The sequence below is a fragment of the Carassius auratus genome, chromosome 17, assembly GCF_003368295.1.
Source record: "Carassius auratus strain Wakin chromosome 17, ASM336829v1, whole genome shotgun sequence".
In the NCBI taxonomy this organism is placed as follows: Eukaryota; Metazoa; Chordata; class Actinopteri; order Cypriniformes; family Cyprinidae; genus Carassius; species Carassius auratus.
In genome coordinates this window covers 12063438-12085698 of record NC_039259.1, presented here as the reverse complement: position 1 = coordinate 12085698, position 22261 = coordinate 12063438, and the positions used below count along the sequence as shown (strand labels likewise).

The window sequence follows — 22261 nt, the reverse complement described above, 5'->3', positions numbered from 1 at the left end:
TTAGATAAACTAACAAAACTTGGATATATATATATATATATATATATATATATATATATATATATATATATATATATATATATATATCCAAGTTTTGTTAGTTTATCTAATTTTTATATTTTATTTTATTTCAGCTTTATTTCAATTGATAAAAATGAAGATAATGGATTTAGCCGAGTTCACAATAACAACACTGATAGTCTGATGAATAAAGTTGTGCTGGTTAACCAAGAGAGTGACACTGTGACAGTTCGTTTGGAATGAGGAAGACTGGAAAAAACAGAAGAGGATGGGACTGGCAAGATAAGCTCAAATACGCACACTCATGGAGGGACACATAAAACTGAACTTGTTTTTATCTCTGGCATTAGTTTCCTGTGGTTAGATGAGATGTTAAAGGAAGCACAGGAACATGGGACAAAATCCCTCAGCCAGGGCCAGTGTTTCCTCGGCCACTATTTCCTCATAGATAACAATAACAACACTCTGTTACTCTGTAGCCTTGACTGTAACAACCAAACTCTACAAGCCACAGAACTGCAAGGCTCCATACTATATAGTGCTGGGGAATTTTCCATCTACAAACTCTCCAATTATACAATACATGAACACATTCATAAATGTCTAATGAAATAAAATAAAACCAAATACAAGATATAAATGAATATATACGTTTTTTTTTTTTAAATTTATTTATTTTAATCTTATATCTATTATCATTTAAAATGTAAAAAATAGACGTTCAGTTGGTTGATTAGGATCTCTTAATATAAACCTCAAAACAACTTAAATCTCCTACTTTTTTCTGTACAGCTGCTCTAAAAAAAATTTCCCTCAATGTGCTCAGTTACGTCTTTAGCAGCCAAGCTTTAATTAGGTTTTACAGAGCTCCCATATCAGATTTATAAATGTGTGTGAAGTAACGGTGACGGGTGTAACCGTACGGGAGATGAGGTCAAAACTTTTCTTCTCCTCTGGGTTGTGCTTCACTTGACAGGTGAGAAGATTGAGTTTGGCAGGAGGTCTGTTAGCCTGAGATGTGGAGAGAGAGGAGAGAAGAGAAGGAAAGAGAGAGAGCAACAGTTACACTCATCTCAAACCGTGATTTAGTGTTAAAACTTAGAAAGAAAATGTACAGGTCATATTTCTTTCTGTTTTTGAGTTTAATTTACACTGACATTTTATTTAATCATTATATTACAGCATTTATTTTATCACAGAAAAAAATACTTTTACCGTAATGAAGATCTAACAGGAATAATTACATGAAAATACTGTATATTTTTTTAAAACCCTAATGGTCCTAAAACAGATCCCAAAACACCTTTATAAATCCCTTCATAAATGTAAATATATTTGGCTCTCTTTTTTCAAAGATTGAGAAATTGAGATTCAGCCACAGCAAAAATGTGCTAAAGTTTCACAATCAGGCCCCAGACTGATGCTGATGTGCTCCAGCACAAGGTGTAGAAAAGCAGCTACTGAATTACTCTTTTATTCTACACTTCCTGTTATCCTCTAACCAGTTGTCTTGGTGACAAGGAAAGTCTTCGGATCTGAACAACACTGAGGCCAAAGGAAATGCCTCTGGAAAAGACAGTAAAATGACTAATGATGTTCACTGAGAGGCTTGGGTTGAAGGCTGAAAGACTATTGAATTAGCACTGCACTAATGAGGGAACTGCGTGCTTTATCAAAGATAAGTATATTGCAGGTGCTGTGACTGTTCCCTTTTATTAAATTCATTTATTTACTATTTTTAAATCACCATTTACCCTTCACAAGTTCACTTAAATGCACTTACGAGGTAACAAACTATTTTTTTTTAAGCATTAATATTTTCTGTGTTCTCATTTAACATGATGGCATAAATAATGATTATCATAATAACACACACACACACACACACACACGTGTGTATATATATATATATATATATGTGTGTGTGTGTGTGTGTAACATGATATTTAAAAGCCATCACAATTAACATTGCTAGACCACATTTTTTAATTAAAAAAAGAGAATAATAAAAAAAAAGTAACAAATAATTCTAGCACTGAATAGTACAATAATTAGTACTATAAAACGATATCTTCCCTTTTGTGAAACATCATATTATTTATTTATTAATAACAGCTAATGTTTTCACTTCAAAGCTTATAGTATACATTTATTCTCATGCAAAAAAAAAAAAAAGCTATTCTCTTACTAAATCACTAATCAGTAGCATCAATATTTCAAGATCCTTATGCCCACCCCCATTAAAATTGCAAGTTACCCTGCAAGACACTGCTGTCTCTGCTCCACTTGACATTTTAACTACCCGTATGTTAGTGCGTGTACACATGAGCATGAAATCTAATCAAATATAAAGAATGTCAGAAGTAGATTACGTACCGTCCCGTGCGAGATGGTCAAATAACCATTCTTGACCGTGCACTTTCTCTTCTGCCACACTTTCCGCAGCCTGAGGAAGTAGGCAGGAAACCATAAAAGCCACATCAATGACTATTTAAGTGTTAAATACATGACAACTTACGCAGGACAGACTGTAGTCATTGTAACGAATGTGCATTTACTTACTGTATGGCTTTTTAATGCACACTATGTTATCTGATGTCAAATTTTTTTTACCCATCACTCTTCTTGTAGAGGTTCCCGCTGCGCTCTGTCCCGTGTTCTTTGTTACCCTGGGGTTGGTGTAGACTGTAGGTGGCGCTCTGTCTAACCTGGGAGTCCTATGAGGAGAACAGATATGTAAAAGTGTTCTCTGTACAGTACACAGCAGCAGTGAAGCACTGGCACGTCAGCAGTCAGAGGAAGTGAAAAGCAGTGTTTTTGTATGGCAGTGTTGTCACTGCAGTGAGGAAATGGGAGCAGTGGGTTTCAAGCGTCCCCAGGGAGCTGAGCTCATTTGGAAACGCACTGCTTTGGAACACAAGGCTCTGAGCCAGTAATGAGAACACTGCCATTTTAGTACTAATGTTTTGAGTTGGACGAAAGCCAAAATGGGCTGTATTTTGAATGTTTGTGCTGTATAAAGCTCGGCTTAAATATAGTGACACATCAATCAAGGTTGGATAAAAGACATCAGCCGCAACACTGTATCAACTACACTCAGATTTAATGCCTTAGATTTAATTAATCGGCAATGTGTGGGTTTTTTTCCTATTCTTTTACATTTTGCAAACAATTCCAGGAAATGGCAAATGCACAAGTATGATCATGTATACCAAGCAGAAACTTACTCTCCTAGACTTTGTTGCCAAAGGACGGTAGCATTAAAGAAGAGAAGAGAGCATTCTTCAGACAGGTTACAAAAAGCATTTTGCATACTAAAACAACATTGCTATATACTGTAAGAATGTATCAAACACTGTGACATCAATGGCCAGTTATTTTTATATTACGGCTAATAATGAATTTGAAAAAAAAAAGTGGGCCAATATCATCCAAATAAGTCTATGATGGCTATGGAAAAAAACCGTACAGTGCCTATTGCAAAAACAAAATGATAATAATAATAACTGTGGCCAAAATCAATGCGATTTTGTGTGATATTGTGAGATAAATAGATAGATAGATAGATAGTACAATAAAAATAATAAAATAAAAGTCATTTGACCGAAACCAATTATCGCACACACATACACGTACGTGATATATATATATATACACACACACACACACAGGAAGTTTTCCTTTACTGTACCAGGAAGTGGAAATCATGACTGTATGAAGGACATCATGGATTTTTTTGAAGTATCAGGCCATTTTGACAAGAATTGTGATGCCTATGGTGCAAAGACTGAAGCTGATGATCAGTGGACTTTCCTGCAGGACAGTCATCCCAAAGTACACATCCAAATCTACTTCTGCTTGGTTCAGGGATCAGTCATAGAATTTACTTGAGTGGCCTGTTCAGCTGCAAAATGTCTTGCAGGTCAAAGGGGTTCAATAATTTGAGATATATATATATATATATATATATATATATATATATATATATATAGTGTAATCCTGAAGTAAACAGGGCAAAAAAATTAATAAAAAAATATAAAAAATAAAAAATAAAATAAAACAAAATAAAATCTAAAATAGGTTGAAAACAAATAAAGTGTACTCCAATAGTAAACAAGGCTGTTAGTAAAATAAAATAGGAAGGTGGGCAATAAATAAATACATGAATAAAGAAATAGATTGATTGGATTTACTGATTATACAGGGATGTCATGTGTAACCTGGATGGCGAGACAAATTGAACTCTTACTTGTTCACGTGGAGTCCAAAAGATTGCTAACTTCTGATTATTTGCATTTAGATTAAATGTGTGTAATCTCTTAATGTCTGTTATCATATATGCCAAAACTAGTTGATTGAGGAAACACTTAAATGTCTTGAGAGTGACTAAAGATTAAGAGGGTGAGAAAATTGGCAGGAAGATAAGGCAGTAGTAGAGCTGATGACCAGTTTCCCATTCAGTGTTTGCTGAGCAGAAGATCTAAACCATTTTCATTCAGACACACTTCAAACTGAGCTATAGACGCTCTTTGAATAGTGCTGTAGTTTGTAGACTGCTGTGAATTGCGTGGGATCTTATTTGAGAAAGGACTAACCTCTTTCTGCTCCACTTGCAGAGTGGTCTTTAAAACGTCCCGTAACTGGGTTAGCTGCCTGCGTTCTTCATCCTGTACCTGTTTGATCTGAACACAAATCCAGCAGTGGAAACAGAAGGTTTTGTGAAGGTCAAAACGAGAATTGACCTAGAGATCAGTGGTGTGAGCCAGTAAAAGGTTGGCATGTCAGTGTTTCAGCTTTGAAAAATCTCTCACCGAGTGCAGGTCTGTAGCGAGTTTCTCTATTGAGGGTTTGAGGTTGTCCACTGCTTTGAGACCATCCTGAAAGAAGCTAGGACAGAAGACATAATGCAAGTTAATTTCCAAATAATTAAACAAACGCTCCATTTTTGTTGAAGGCATGATAAAGACAACACTGGAACAACATAGGTCTTTGAGGAAAACATTACAGGATTTTTCTCCATATAGTGGACTTCAGTGGGGGCCAACGGGTTGAAGGTCCAAATTGTAGTTTCAATGGAGCTTCAATGGGCTCTACACAATCCCAGCCAAGGAATAAGGGTCTCACTTAGAGAGACGATCCGTAATCTTCTAAAAAAAGAAACATTTATATACTTTTTAACCACAAATGCTTGACTTGCACCAGCTCTGCAATGCAAGTCAAACTACTACTACTTCTTGTGTGAAGTCGAGTTTTAAACAGAAGTTTGGGTCCCACTTTATATTAGGTGGCCTTAACTACTATGTACTTACATAAAAAATAAGTACAATGTACTTATTGTGTTCATATTGTATTGTAAAACACATTTGCTGTTATTGAGGTGGGATAGGGGTAAGGTTAGGCAGAGGGTTGGAGGTATGGGTAAGTTTAAGGGTGGGTTAAGGTGTAAAGTATGGGTCAACAGTGTAATTATAAATGTAATTACAGAAATTAAATACAGATGTAATTACATGTCATTTTTTTTTAATACAAGTACGATGTAAAAACATGTATGTACACAATAAGTTCATTGTACTAAATTATTAATTAAAATGTAAGTACATAGTAGTTAAGGCCACTTAATATAAAGTGGGTCCGAAGTTTGAATCATTTTAAGAGTAGTAGGCTAGTTGTAGTAGTAAATGTACATTCTAAGCTAGTGCGAGATGAGCATCTGTGGTTAAAATGTATATAATTGTTATATTTTTTTTTTAGATAAGACCTTTAATCCTCAGCTGGAATCCTGTAATGCTCTTTAATGCTGCACTGAAACTGCAATTTGGACCATAATCCCATTGGCTCCCATTGAAGTACACTATATGGAGAAAAATACTGAAATGCTTTCCTTAAAAACCTTAATTTCTTCTTGACTGAAGAAAGAAAGACATTCACATTTTGGATGACATGGTGGTGAGTGAATTATTTGTTCGAGCCTATATTTAAGAGACAGATTTAGAAACGTGGCCAGACTTACTTGCACTGTGCATGAAAGTATTTGATGAGATTCTGAAGCAAGTCGACACCTTTCTTGATTTTGATTTCATTGACTTTGAGGAGGTACTGTAACAAAACGACAGAGGAGACTGAAGCACATACGCCATAAAAGAAATGCCTATTACTGGATTCTACGATGAAATGAGTCGTCTCTGACCTCACACATCTGAAGCTGAAAGAAACGGCGCTCCTTCTCCATCTCCTCTGCTATCTCCGCTCCACTGATCTCCGTCCGGATCATTCCGTGCTGTCGGGCGTGCTCTTTTTTCTCCTTCTCGATTTTAGAACTGTGTGGAACACATAGACCACCTTAAAAAAAATTTGGACACACAATCGCAAACACACGCACAGGAAACACTCATGCAGCAGGGCATTCTTTTTTCATATGCTCCAGCGGCATATTGTACCCCACGTTACGGATGCAGCATTTCCTCTGCGGGGAAGGAGGGCCCTGCTCTCAGACACAGAATTCCAGAGAGAGCCTCATGCGTTTGGTTTAGGCCTTTATACGCTCTCAGCTGAAGCAGGCTGGCCATTTCTGGAACCTCTGCTTTCAGAGTTTGAAGCCTAGCGAGGAGAAGTGTTTAAGAGATGGCTGAACACTAGAAGCTGTTTCCAAAAAAAAAAAAAACATTTCTTGTCAAAGAAGAAAATGAAAAGGTAAAAAAAAAAAAAAAAAAAGACTGTGATAAAATGCATCAAGTGCTAAACCAAGTGATGTTAGCATGAGGAGCTGCTTATGACAACAATTTGGATTTCTGTATTAGGTTCCGTGTTAGGGAGAAGCAAGACTATTAACTTAAAGGGTTAGTTCACCCAAAAATGAAAATTAGGCAGCGTTTTACTTACTCCAGAGGCATCTTAGGTGTATATGACTTAGGTGTATATTTCATCTACATTTGAAATATGTATATTTTTCTTACAAAAACGCATCGACTCGCTACAGGAGGCCGTGTGAGACATTTGTTTTTATGGAAGGGCGCTTTTTATTTAGCTTCTTTTGGATTGAAGGAATGCAACACCCGCTGACTGCAATGCTAGAGCTTGAAAGATCAAAGACAATTTTTATTATAACTCAGACTGGATTTGTCTAAAAGAAGAAAGTCATATACACCTAGGGATGCCTCGGGGGTAAGTAAAACGCAGACTCATTTTCATTTTTGGGTGAACTAACACTTTAAAGGGATTGTTTATCCAAAATAAAAATAATTGACTCTAAAAATCGTATGCATTTCTATCCTCTGCTGAGCACTAAATAATTTTAGTGGGTCTAATGAAAATCATTGGCTTGGTTCCGAAACATTCTTCAAAATATCCTGTGATCCTGTGACAGGAGTGTAAGTAAATGACGACTATCTATTATCTTAATGTTTATAATGATAATTATTGCTTTTTATAGTTTCAATGAATTTTTATGAGCTTTTTAAATTCAATGAACCATTTCAAAAAAAGTTTTTTTATTTTAAGGAAGAAAAAAATTTAGTGTGTTAGTGTCAAGCCAAATTTTATGGTTATTTTCATGGTGACAGCAATAAAATACATGATATAAATATTACAACTTATCTTTGACATTACATAAAAAATCCAAAAAGTGGTGTAGTAAAATCAAGACCAAAGTCCAAAAATATAACTCTTAGTAATAATTAAATTTAATTAGCTTTTTGTTGAGATGTCTCTTTTATTTAAGCAACTTCCCCAATGATTTCTTTAGTAATTGAATGTGTACATCTGACAGATGTTAAAAACAAGCCTAAACAGACTCCCTCATGTCAGTACATCACTTCACCCGATGACTGTAAAGAACAGTCCACCATTTCTCGCAACAAAGATTGTTCAATTTCAAACCAGTTAAACCACAACACAAAAATGGTGGAGTGTTACCTTCATCTTTGGGAGAAAGAAAAACACGCCAAAAAAAAAGTAAATGTTAATCGTGGTTTGATGTTTCCTGATGTTCATCTGCTCTCCTGAGCACCAAATTATTTTCAGTGGCAGGTTCATTGTCTCTTAAACAAACACCGCAAGATCTTCAGCATACTCATTAGCAGGATATTTGCACAAATGAAGCCTGCAGCTCAAACTGCAACTTGCGAGAAAGCTGACAGCTTTGCACAGACACAGAGATTGAAGTGAACTCAAACTGTAGCGGCGGTGATGATGAAAACCAGTTTAATGGAGTCAGGGCCAGAGTCACGTTAGAGGGTGATTTCATTTCTTTCTGTCTGGAAACATGAAGGTATCAGTCACAATCAAACACCGGAGATTAGATCCGGCGATGGGGGTGAAACATGTATTTGACTGAGCAAAACTGCCAATGATGGAATACAGCGATGATATTAAAAAATACAGCACCTGGCTTCAACGGTAAATCAATTAATCTAATGACGTGTTGTAAGAAAATATATTACCCTTTCAGTAAAGAATGTCCCTTGCAGCTTGGAAAATATATAAAAAGTGCTACATAAATGTCATACATTGTCGCATGCACAGCAATCAGTGTAATAGCAGAGGATAGGAATACAGGAAGTGAGGTGGTAACAATGACAGCTCATTATCCAGAGTGCTGGGCACCACTGATCCGTCAGTTGACACTCAGGACACCGACATTTCCTTTCAAATGAATTAATTTTCAAGGTTTAAGCAAACATGCACAACAGAAATAAATGAATTCTTTAGAAAATCTCTTACACTTTAGTCTCATAGTCTTTCCAGGCTTTATCAAAGGGCTTCTTGAGATCCTGCAAAAGAAAGAGAGAGGATATTCATTAGACAGGTTTGGAGTATGACTCAACTTTCATTTTGACATCTGCAGCTTAACCCAAATATCTAAGAGAAGGAAAGAAAAAAAAAACAGGCCTGGGCAGAAGCATCGTCTCTCAGAACCAGACGTTTTAGTGTCACCATAATGTCTGGTCCACACCGCAGATGCTTTTTGTGTGTTTTTGTGGGGGTTTTTTAACATCATGATACAGCATTGTCACACAGTTCAAACTTGGCTCATTGGTTGTGTGCGGAATGCACTGAAGAACATTAACAACATATCAAGGGTGTTTCAGATTTTATGTATCAGCCAGCCAATCAGATAGGAGCTTTTGTTTTGCACAAAAATGGCAAGGTTTGAAGCTTAGACTAGCTGAAGAGTGGCATAAAATCACAACTCCGATGCCAAGCTCAGTGTGCGCCATCACACATGATGTCATCCTCACAAAGAAAGTACCTGATGTAACGCCAGTGCTGTATTCTGCAATGACATCATTTGAAAGATTTAAGGCAATGTTTCTAGTGTAAACAGAGCATTCTCCAGCAGCTCTACTGAGGGTTGACTCTAATAACAGAAGGCTGTGTTTGTCGAGGGACTTCCTAAGAGTCCTACCAACTCTGTTATTGTGCTTCCATAACAGATGTTGCACACAGCTTGAGTTGTGCTGAAAACAGTCTCATCTGTGCCAGTAATAATGGTTCAGTAAGAGGAGTTTGACAAGAAAATTATTTCCACATTGATTCTCCAAAAATTCCATACTTTAATCAATGTAACAGAAATGAGAAGAGACGAGAAGTGCCCATTTAAATATGAATACATGTATATGTATAAATGACATATAACTTATTTCACGTTACATAATTGTTGGGGTATCAGTGATAGTCAAGAGATATTGCCAATTGTTGATGCCTTTAATGATAGCAAGGCAATTAACTAGGCACCTATCTTTAGCGATGCAGTGCGGAAATGCTTTAGAAACATATGGTATAAACTCAAGCATGTTTAGTGTAGGGCTGAAACGATTCATCGAGTTACTCGATAACAAAAATTCCTTGAGGCCAAAACTCTGCCTCGATACCTTGTTAAATTCCTATTACGCGCACTATACGCGCAGGGATCTGATTCACACGGACCGTTGTTCAATGTTCAGGAAGCACACCATAGCGTGCGATACATTTTTAATTTAGTTGGCGCGATGGCAAAGAGTAAAGCGGCACGATTTTTCGAATGGATGCTTCACCTAAAATGCACTGCAATGCAAGTGATGCAAACCAAATGCAGCATACTATTGAAAATGAATGTATGTATTTCTGCCGTATCAAACTGCAATGAAGCAACTGGTCTGACTGGGGCTTCACTCTTCCTCACGCACGGCACGCGTGCACACACACACACACACACACACACACACACACACACACACACAGGTTGCTAGGTTACCATAGCAAATAGGCTCACCCCAGAAATTATATATTATTTGTTAGTAGCCTAATGGTAAATGCTGCAGGTGTAGAAATCTACATAAAACAGATATTTTCAATACCTCCGTTTTGTTTTTTGTTTTTTAGAAATAAAAGCCAAATGTTTGATCATTTTCAGCCACATCATTTCCGTTATGCATTATTTGTTTTGGTTGTTTAAAAACACACAAAAAAATTATCAGATTAATCGATCGATTAAGTGCTAGATTGATCGATTACAAAAATAATTGATAGCTGCATCCCTAAGTTAGTGTATTTATCATACAGCTTCACTGATTATAACATGTGGTTTTTAAAGTGCATTTTTTAAAGTGCACTGATTATAATGGAAGTGTTTTTTTTTAAGTGCATAAAACTTGCGCTGGATGAAAGTCAGTTATGATGTTCTTTGGTAATGTAAATGTTCATTGCTCATTTTCTGTAGGTGCTTCTTGCATAACTGAGGAATTGTAACCATTATAATAACTTACAATGTTTCTATTAAATTGTTATTATGTTAAGTTAAATACATGAATTTAACAACTACCTTACTAACTATTAATAAGCAGCCAATTAGAAGTTTATTCAAGCAAAATTCAATTGGACCTTAAATTAAAGAGTGACCAAAATTACATATTACAATTTAAATAATCGACTAAAAATGTATGTGATCGCACATTATAATAGTGAAATATATTAGAAATCTTAAAATAGACAATTTTGTTATATTTGTTGTTATGGTTTTATATTTTGAATCAAACACGGTGCAACAGAGATGAACAGGCTGATTCATCATACAAGTAAACATTGTGTTTTGGGTTATTCAAACTCAATTACCTATCACTTTGTAATATAACCTCAAAATTTAAAAATATTTTGCCTCACAATAACACCACATTATACAGAAATCTATTTATGCATTTTGCTAAATTAATCTACTTTTAAAATGGTGGCCAGTTGCAGTTCTAGTTTGGGGCTGTTTTTAAAACAGTTTGAATGAGAGTGATTTTTAGGGCTCATTATAAGATGGATCTTAAACCAGCAACAGGGCCACTTCAGGGATTCAGAGAATGACCGTTCAGCAATTTAGCCTATTAACTTGTGAACACAGAAGAGAGTGGACAAAGAAAGACAAAGGGAGGCATTTCTGAATGGCATTACACACTGTCGCCTCGAGCTGCTTCATGTTGCTTTGACTGAACTATAAATCATCATTCCTTACCCCACAGCACCAGGATACATGTCTCAAACAAGCTGAGTCACATAGTGTCACCTGGACTTTCAGAACGCAACATCTATTAGCCAGAGGGGTCTAAAAAAGCTTGAGTGGGTGGGTTTCACAGCTGAGCGGGCTTCAGCGCTGACATCACTCCCTCTGAGACAGACGAAACCGTCCAACTGACTGAACAGAGGAAGTGTCATTCACAAACACACACCGTAAGACAATAGATGCAGCTGAGGAAAACACAGCACCATCATCAAGTTAAGAGATTTTGGCATGATGTCAGCTCGTCTGTGCCTCGGTTTTATGAGGATCGCAACTCTGCCTCCCTCAACATTTTAGATGACATGCAACTCAGGGTCAAGAAATGGGAATGTTGACGGTTAAACTTTCCGACATATTACAATCCCTAACCATTAACAAGATTAATTAATTAGTATTAGCTATCATTGTCACATTCCTCCCCATCTAAAATAGTGATAAGGTAACAATAGTGAAAAAAAATGACTTAATAAATGAGAATTTAACAAACATTAGAGCCCAACCGATATGGATTTTTGGGGGCCGATGCCGATGCCGATATTAACTCGAAAAGAGCCGATTTATAAGCCGATATTTTGATTTTGAAAATAAACTGGATATTTGACCCATTTCCTATATACTGCACTTACACAACATTCAATAGCAAAATATCTGCCTGTTCTATGTATGTGGGCTGTATAAACCATTTTCCAGAAGAGATTATGTAAAAAAAAAAGCCTTAGATTATAGTCTCAATGACTAAACAATTGCACATCAAAAGTATATATTTTTTAATGGTCAAAAAAACACTTTTACTTTCTTCCAGTTGAAGCTGGTTTTAACAGTCTGTGTGTGTTCTGTAAATAAATTATAATACTAAAGTTAAAGTATTTGCAGAAGTAGTCCCACACTTTGCTGCTACAGCATTCACCTTTTTCAGGTATCTGTAGGCCAGAAAGAGACAGAGAAAGAATAAGCATGTGTATTAATAATATCACCATGTATCATTACTCGTGTCATCATTAGAATTAGAATTATAATAAACAGGGATCTCCTACATAGGCAAAAATGAGAAATATATTTTTTTTTTATTTGTCAACCAATAGGTATTACCTATTACCTACTTCTATTTAACAATATTACAACATTTTCCTGTTATGTCTTTAAAGCTGCTTTGAAACAATCTGTAAAAAATAAAAATAAATAAAAAAAGCGCTTGTTCAGCTCACATTTATTTACATGTCCCCTCTGGTTAATCATTTCTGACCCACCTACTCGAAGTTGAATGGTTAACGTTAGTGTCATGAACACACCGCTGTCAATTTTGAGAAGAACCACCTTCAATCAAGTTAATAGCAAGCATTTAAGGGGCCTGCTAAAAAGGAAGCTATATTAGCGTTAGAATAACATAAGGCTGTAAATATCGAATATTTTAGTAATCGGGTATATGATAGGCTTTTGTACATTCTGCTGAAAAACAGTCTTTAACTGGACTTTTATTTTGACGGGTTGGCGTACATTTACAGTTCTGTGTATGTGATGTGGCGCTGTTTTTACTTAAATCAAACGGTCAAATGCTCATGAAGTGACTGTCAGAGCAGTTCTGGGGATGTTGTTCATGTGTTCACGTGATTATTTAGTGAGACAGCGGACGCTGAATTCACCGCGAGCTTAATGCGCGCTTACGTGTGTTTAATGAATGAAGAGGCGCTTCTGCGCCATTCATTAACAGAGACGCGCAGAACATGCAGGATTCATATTTAAAAAAACTATTCCGGCTTAATACTTACAGATATTCATCCATATCGTGATTTGATGTAAGTGCAATGACCTATTTTTAATGAATTCATTCAATAACATAACAGCTGTTGTTTTTTCGAGGCACGCTGTACATAACTTCTAGTCATTGCCCCCCTGCCACAGTTACCCGGTCATTATGTGGGAAACACTGCAGATATATTTAGAATAAGTTAAACGATAACGTTATAGTTTGACATCTTATTAACGTTCGCACTCTTCCACTGATAAACATGGTATTAGCTTCGTGGCTAATCTAATATAGCAATGCATTAGTGGCTGTAAGTGATGTTACAGAATATTTATAAGTGATAATGATAGGACCGTTAGCTAGAACTACCACATCATTGTATATACAGTGTATGAACTAAATCATTTCACATGAAGAACGACAGACTCACCGTCAAAACAGAAAAAAAATCTCCGTGGCTGGCTTGGCTTATCGCTTTCTTCGCTAGTGAATTTCTGGCGCTGTTGTCAACTCTGGAGCTGCAGAGCTCCCTCTGGTGGGTAAACTATGCAACACTCATAACATGAGTAAAGCATGAGACTCCGTTTCTCATGTTCCTTCGGCCATTATAAACGCCGATGCCGATTTAAATGCAATAAGCTCATATCGGCCGATAATATCGGCCGGCCGATATATCGGTCGGGCTCTAACAAACATATTGAGTAACCGGATGCTACAATCTTCTGCCCCAGAAAAAAAAAATAAATAAAAAAAACTTAACTGAAAAATATGTACATTTTAAATAAATTTTTAATTACCAAGAGAACAACAAGTAAACTTACTAAATAATCTAAGAAACAAAAAGGGGCAAAAAAAATTAACACTTCACATTAATGTAGAAGAATATTTAACAGACTGTAAAGCCAAAGACAGGTATCAGAACAGATGACCTCGTAATGACACCAAAGCCATTTCATTTCAAAGATCCAATTGATGTGTTAATGGTTCAGGTTCAGGTTAATGACTGGAATGACGGCCGAAGACAAGACCTATAATCTCCTCCCATTAGCGGTGTCACCCTAATGTGCTCTGCTACGTCCACAAGAAGCCAGAACTTTCCATGTCCAATCTTTTTTTTTTTTTTTCGTCTCAAGAAATATCTGCATCTACATGAAACCACAAAACCGACACAAAACAATGTAGTACACATGCCAGACCAGTACATGGCGCTGTAATTCAGCCATAGAGATGCACTAAAAACTAGAGGTGTGCGATACCGCTAGATTTGGTATCGATCCGATACCAAGTAAATACAGGGCCAGTATCGCCGATACCGATACCAATACCAATACTTTTTAATAATTAAGGTGGAAGCGTCTTCAACCTAAATCTAAATGAATTTTCATGACTTTTAATTTGTTTTTGTGATTTGCATTTTGGGTTATTTATCAGTACTACAAAAGCTTTTGTTCAGAAACAACTTTTGGTTACTTCTGTTTTATTTAAATAAACAAAGTTACAAAATGATTACTTCACAAATATATAAAAAAATGTAAAAACAAATTCTCTTTTCAAGTAGCATGTTAATAAAAAAATGTTTCTCCTCTGTGCACTTCTTTTCAGGATTTTTTTTCTTAAACAAAGTCACAAAGTTTTACTTCACAATGTAAAACAAATTCTCCTTGTACAAAATTCCTGAAGCCGACATCTTCCACTATGGAAAGAGGCTGCAGGTCCTTCACAATCATTTCTGATAGACGCCTTGTAATATCCACTGCTCTTGGAGAATCAGCTATTGATAAAATAATAAATAATAAAAATAATTAAGTCTGGTGCAAATCTATGTGTAGTTTAAATATAGAAACTAGTACCCCTTTCACAGCTAACACAAAAAGGGTAGATCGGCCTGAAAATACAGCCATGCTCTGCCTCTGCTCTGTGACAGTACCAGCATTTTGACAAACACGGCCAGGTCGCAAAAAGAGAGAAACTGAAACTTAAGTATCGATATTTTCCCGTTGGTATCGATCAATACCGATACCAACGTTGGTATCGATATTATCGATATTAGTATCGATCTGCCCACCTCTACTAAAAACAGAGAAGAAGACTTGGACTATGTGCATAAACCTTGTGCGCAGTATACAAACGTAATACATTTATTAATCTGTGTCAATTTTATCTAATAAAAAGACAATTCAGTGTTCTTGTTTGTGTTATGTGACGTAGCGGTGTCTGACTAGGGGCGAGCCGTGGGCTAATGACGTCATTATTTCAGAAAATATACGGATTCGCTGTCCAGACGAAAACGCAAAGGCAGTGTTTTCATGTTTATCCACTCTAGGACACGGTTTCAAAAAATATCGGTTTCACTTTCCCAAAACGCCCGATCCATGTGGACAAACATGGAGGGTGCCTGAATCAAGCTTGATGCTCACGCAGACCGTTCTGAGACCATTTCATAAATGCAGCCCAATAAATGTGCTCCCAATCAGCTCTACAGCAAACTGACACAAAGCAGGATTTACATCTTCATCCATCAAGTAAATCAAGTTAGCCAATGCATTTGGTATGAGAAATAGTACCACTATAGGTGATGTTGTGATTGCTACCTCAGACGGAAAAAGAAGCACTTGTAGGTCACTGTGTAGGTCCAAACACATTAGTTCTCTAATAAGGCCCAATTAATGCCTGTAGGGTCTCACTGATTCGGTTAACCGTGCTTTAATTTTTAACTACACATTTAAGGAATCACTTCACCCAGGCAGAATGTCTTTTTCAGCCCCATCACAGCGAGACAGAGAAACTGAAGTCTCCTGGGAAACCAGACAAGGAGCTGAGTGAATCGCCTCATTAAGAGTAAATCACATCAGACTCCCCCTAAGAGCCAACAAGCCGATCACATGGTGCAGAGAAGGTCAGGAGGTCACGGTGGACATTAATGAACTGAAGCGGCCTGGAAGGACATTCTGAGAATCAGTCCAGTATAGAGCTTCTACCAGCTGTCTTCTGCTCAAGCGTGTTCGTGTGAGTGTAAACAGACATACAGGGTTCTAAGACTGGTATTAGAGTTTCTGTCAGACATATTCAACCAATGGAATTTTTGGAACACTGTGTTTAAAAGTAGAATGTTGCACTGCTATTTAAATGAGAGTCCAAAGCCCAACCATATCTAGGCACAACATTCAATCAGCCTAACTCGAACACTGTAATATTATTTATCAATAAGAAATATTAGATAATATATAAATACGTATTTTAATATATTGATATAATTAATTATAATCTAATAATAATTGTATAAAATAAAATGAAAAGTCAAATGTTATATATATTATCTGATACATATTATGGGGTAAATTCAGTCACTTCGTAAATTTAACTGACTACGCATGAAACTTGAGACCTGTGTGCCAAGGAATATTATCCATCCATTATGTACTGGCTGATGTGCATGTGTCTGAAACACCTTGAGACAAGCACTGATCAATATGCTGCTGAAAAACTGCCAAAAAGCAAAAGAAACTGTTTATTGGCTTAAAGTAATGAACTTACCCCTTTAACCCCTTTCAGATCTCCCTTTAGCAGACTGTCCAATGGGAAGGTAATGATGTTATTCATGTTCTGAAACTAGAGAGTAAAAGCACCACATTAAAAAAATATCTTTCTTCCCAGCTGTGCAATTGTCTTTCTTTAATTGCAATCAGAGATAAACACAAAGACTAGAGGAAATAAAAAGGTCTGTTGCAGCGGGAGAGAAATTAGACGTTTAAGTGGTATTCATGCAAACATGATGTTAGCGGAATTATTCATTAGCTTTCCTTAAAACAAAATCACAATCAAGACAACATCCTAAATCATAAATTACAAAGTGACTGATAATGTTCAGCTTAATATATTTTTAAGTAGCAGCACTAGTAACTCCTAAAACACATTCATGAAAGTTGATCCACCCAGTAGGCCAATGACTCCAGATCAGTTTTTGGGCCCAGAGGTCAAGGCACGTTAACAGCAAAAGGTAGGATATCTGAAACCAATTTGCTCTATATAAATATCACATAAATGCACAATAAATGTCCTCACCAGGTTCTTGAAGAGGGCTGTGAGCTCCTTTGTGAAGACTGAGAACTTCAGGAAGGCTGATCCCAAGTCAGGGTCATCTCGGTAAACACAGTTCTCTCCAAACTTCTCCAGAGCTTGAGTGTACTGCTCCTCGTTCTCCACATGAGCTACAAACAGAATGTCAATGTAGTTTATATCAATGTAAATCCAACAGTGTTTAAAACATTCTTTCTTCAAATTAAAGGGAAAGTTTACCCCAAAATGAAAATTCTGTCATTAATTACTCACCCCCATGTCGTTCCAAACGCGTAAGACCTTCATTCATCAGAACACAAATGAAGACATTTTTGATAATAAAACCATTATTTCTGTTTTCTTTGTGCACAAAAAGTATTCCCATTGCTCCATAACATTACGGTTGAACCAATGATGTCATATGGACTTTTTAAATAATGTCCTTACTACCTTTCTGGGCCTTGAACTTGTTTATTGTTTTGCTGTCTATGCAGGGTCAGAAAGCTTTCAGATTTTCACCACATATATCTTCATTTGTGTTCTGATGAACGAAGGTCTTACTGGGTTTGGAACAACAGGAGTGTGAATAATTTTTCAGTGAACTAACCATTTAAATATGGCAACGAAATTGTATGTAATGATCTAAAATAAATAGGCCTATTAAAGGAACACTCCACTTTTTTGAAAAAAGTCATTTGCCAATCTCTGTGTCTGGCGCTAGCACTTTTAGCTTATCTTAACACAGATTATTGAATCTGATTAGACCGTTAGCATCTAGCATCATAGATTAGCATTTGGTCATTTATGATACGTTAGCATCATAAATGACAAAAGAGTTTCTATACTTTTCCTATTTAAAACTTGACTCTTCTGTGGTTACATTGTACACTAAGTGAAAAGTGAAATGGAAAGTTGTGATTTGCCCATGGGTGCAGCAGCTGCACCCATTATTAAGCTGAAATGAGAGTATAGTTTCTAGCCATATCGGCCCAAAAAATCTGAACTTTTAATTATCCGTCAGTCTTAGTACACAAAAACTATTTGGTAATTTTTGAGTGAGATGCTAATGGTCTAATCAGATTCAATGATCTATGCTAAGCTAAGCTAAAAGTGCTACCTCTAGACCCAGAGATCGGCTGAATGGATTCGAAAACGGTAAAACTCAACTGTTTAACTCTAGGAGAGTTGGAAAAGGAGCCCATTTAAAAAAAATAGTGGAGTGTTCCTTTAAGCTCTACACAAACAAATAAGCCTAACATTCTTCACAGTCACTGTATTGTGTTTGTCTCCTCTAACTTATTGTTTTTTCCAACTATTGGTTTCTTTCCTCTCTATTGTGTTGACATGTATTCCAGGATTATCAGTTATCGTCCACCTAATCACTAATACGTCCAACCATAGACTCACAAAATACCCTATTTATTGTTTTAAGGAGTCTTTTCCACACTCTGCTCATTGTTATTGTACGATGAGACAAAAAGACCCTGATAGGGCCTGATGGAAACTTAAATCCAAAAACCCAGAACTTCCTCTTAATTCCATCAAACTCCCAGTCGACATCCTTTCCAGGGGCGAAGAACGAAAGAGGTAAAACAAGCAAGTGTGTAATTCACTCGCGCAGTGATGTTGCAAACTCCCCATAGTTAGTCTGCAGGGAAAATGTGTAATTTACAAGTACAGGCATGTTATAAAATGTCGGGATGCTAGTCAATGTGCAAGCCTGTTTGTAATCAACGCCTGGAGCTTTTCAAGCCTCCCTTGTGGGTGACCTTCCTCCCACAACTAGTTAATGTCATTGCCAAGAATAGACATACAGTTTCACTATATAGTCGATCACCTATTATGAATAATTCAGTGTAGCTTGTGAAAGTCTCCTTGAGAGCTTTCTCTTTAGGTGACCTATTGTCTCTCAATAGGACGTACACAATGGGAAAGGAAGTGAGATGGTGCGCTTTCGTTCTAAAGCCAGTCCAGAACTGGGGCCATGTGGCGACAAGACTGAGCAAAACAAAAGGAAGACCTGGAAATGCACTCCAGCAGATCTGAGCACTCGTGTGCTTGAGTAGACTTGGAGTGCTGCCCAGGTCACAACAACAGGCACGGAAATTAGATACAGGACAATAAGGATAATGGATATGCGATGGCCGTACGCCGTGGAAATTCCATTCAAATGAAAGCACCGTTCCTTATACCTGACTGGGAAAGCAGGATAGGGCACCAGTTTTTCTTGTATGCCCTTTGCCTGTTCAGTTGATGATTGGCTGCACCTGCTTCAATTACAAATGAGAGCACAAATGTGCAGTATATGCATCAGTAAAATTGCTAACTCTAACTCAAGGAGTCCAAACTTCTATTAGTTTTATTTCTGTAGTAGGCAGGATTTTTTAACATTGAAACTAGCAAGTTGTTGTGTGCTCTGTGTGAATGAGTGACGGAGATGCGCGGCTTCATTTACTATACACATACTGAAGTGTGTGCAACACTTGAGGTGTTTTCAGCCTCTGCTGCCTCAATATATGAACATCTTATCATTTATTGAGTAAAACTATACCATATACAATCAGAAACCTAAAAGTCTTCACATCAACCCATCAAAATAAAAGTTTGGTTTAACTTGAAGAAACTGTGACAGAAATATCACTTAATGTAATGGTAGTACTACTACTAATCAAATTATTTTTTAAATATTATTTTTAAAGGAATATTTACCAGAATTTTTTTTTTACGAAACTTCATTTAACAGTTTTTTTTTTTAAATACACAACACAGTAGTAATGTTTTTTAAATAACTTGTTTTAAATTAATTAGAGATGATTTTTGATGATTAATATTTAATAAAACCAATAAAATGGAATCCAGAAAATTTATGGAAATTAATGGAATTTGGTTAAAAAAAAAGGAAAACATTTCATAGGGCTTTACAAATCTAATATCGTTGAAACCATTAATTTAACGATTAAAACAGAGTCTACAAAAATTTTAAATGAAAAAAAAAATGGAATCCAGAAACATAAAAAAATAAAAAATGGAATTTGGAAAATAAATAAAAAGGAATTCATCATCCCATTTTTTTATAATGTCTCTCTTAAGCCCATTCATGCAAACCCTTGTCAAAGCTGGTGTCTATTATTGTTGCAATATCTAGTTTTGTTTTTTTCATCTCTCCACAAATTATACTGATTTCAAAATGGGTGAAAAACAGGTCTTAAAAAGCCGTATAATGTTTGCAATGGCATTCAAGTTGATAATACACTTAAAAATTATGCCCGAGTAGATGCATCAATAGTGCGGGACAGACTGAATTAATACTCTAAATAAGAATTAACCTTCACTTACCAGAAGGATTTCCATTGGATTACTGTAAAAGTGCTTTTCCTTCACCAATATGATTTGCTGTCTACAGGCATTAAGTTAATGGGAAAAAAATATATTTTACCAACTACTTGGTAGAGTACTCAGTCACACCCCTTGGCAACAACATTCAAAGCTCCTTCCAATCACTATGGATGACAGCATTTGCTTAATACATTAAATATTATTTGTAAATTCAAGATATTGGATAGATTCATTGTTTGATCGAGTTATGACAGGCTCTAAAACTAAAAACCTGAAACATACACCTTTCTCTCTCCAGCCTACTGTAACATTTACAGACACACTCTCTGACAGCAGGAGGAAGGAGAACAGTGGGAGAGAGTCTGATTATGAGCTGTGAAGACCCTTTCCTTCAAACCACCTGCTGCATCACCATGACTCATCGCATCTTATTACAGGCTTGCAGACTTTCACTCAAAGTTTGCGTGAACCGGAAGTTGCTGTCGACTTTATTTCAGTCTAGTGACGTATTTCCAACTGAAACAGTATATTCAACAGAGGGCATGGTTTTATTTTTGAGCTTCTCAATCTAACGGTTGGAGAGTGCGTTTAAGGATATTCTGCCAAAGCCATCAAACTGATGTCATCAAAAAAGGAATTCCGTTCCAGAGGGAAGTACATTTTCAGATTTTGATTAAAGATTACAAAAACAAAACAAAAAATTCAGCGGATTAACTTGCACTGATTAATTGTTTACATCAAGACTAACAATGTGCGCTAGTAAAGTAAATAAAGTTCATGTTGATTTCATGCAGACTTAAAAAAAATTCTTTATTGGCACATGGTACATTTTCATTCCACAAAAGGTGCTTTACAGTGGAAAAAGGTTCTTTAAATTATTAAAATATACTACACACACACACACACACAGACACACACAAAAATGGTTCTTTTAAGAACTGCACTGTAAGGTTCTTTGGGGAACCAAAACTGATTGATAACATTGATAATGCCTTCCTGTCTATTTTTAACTGAAGAATTTACTGGACTAGGAAACTTTTATTTAAAATTTTTATAGATGTGAATTGACTGTATTTATTTGTTTTTCATTTACTACTTCAGAATTTATTTAAACAACTAGCTAAACACACAATTAATAGCATTCACATTGACATTCACGGTAGGGCTCTTCACATGCAGGCTGGTTTCCAGCTGATGTTATGACAGTAAATCTCCCAGCCAGGCGGTGTGTGTACAGACTCTACACCGGCTGTGTTTGGCCTTTAAACATGGCGTATTGTTTTCTGCTGCATTGGCTGACTGCGCATTTGGATCAGCCTATTGTTTTTAAAGCGACATATGAGCTCTACACATCTTCCACTCATCTGCAACGGCAAAACTCTAGTTCCTCGCTGTGTCCTTCCTCACTGTAACTCAACCCTAGCAGGCTTTCCATGCTGTGGCCGTCTGAATGACTGCTTCATTAGCCTGTCTAACGGTCACCTTCAAAAAAATCCACCAGTTAGGGCAAAGACACAATCTTTAAGCATTTGAAACGCACTATTACACATATAGTATACGGTGTTCCTTTTAAATCGTTTTTTTTT

The 22261-nt window shown here is 36.4% G+C and overlaps 1 protein-coding gene across 3 annotated transcripts in view; it reads right to left on the bottom strand.

Moving 5' to 3' along the window:
- LOC113117278 (arf-GAP with SH3 domain, ANK repeat and PH domain-containing protein 2-like) overlaps positions 1-22261 on the bottom strand; it is a 59665-nt gene that overhangs the window by 14907 nt on the left and 22497 nt on the right. For 2 of the 3 annotated variants that reach the window (XR_003294145.1, XM_026285855.1), the window contains exons 3-13: positions 17346-17491; positions 16818-16892; positions 8740-8789; positions 6209-6338; positions 6032-6117; positions 4833-4908; positions 4617-4703; positions 3249-3257; positions 2635-2738; positions 2398-2467; positions 945-1032 (exon numbers count right to left, since the gene is read on the bottom strand). Coding sequence is in view for 2 of the 3 variants with exons in the window: in XM_026285855.1 (XP_026141640.1) it covers positions 945-1032; positions 2398-2467; positions 2635-2738; positions 3249-3257; positions 4617-4703; positions 4833-4908; positions 6032-6117; positions 6209-6338; positions 8740-8789; positions 16818-16892; positions 17346-17491 (921 nt within the window). In the remaining variant the exon portion in view is untranslated. The remainder of the gene's footprint in view (positions 1-944; positions 1033-2397; positions 2468-2634; positions 2739-3248; positions 3258-4616; positions 4704-4832; positions 4909-6031; positions 6118-6208; positions 6339-8739; positions 8790-16817; positions 16893-17345; positions 17492-22261) is intronic. The other variant, XM_026285857.1, reaches the window with a different exon arrangement.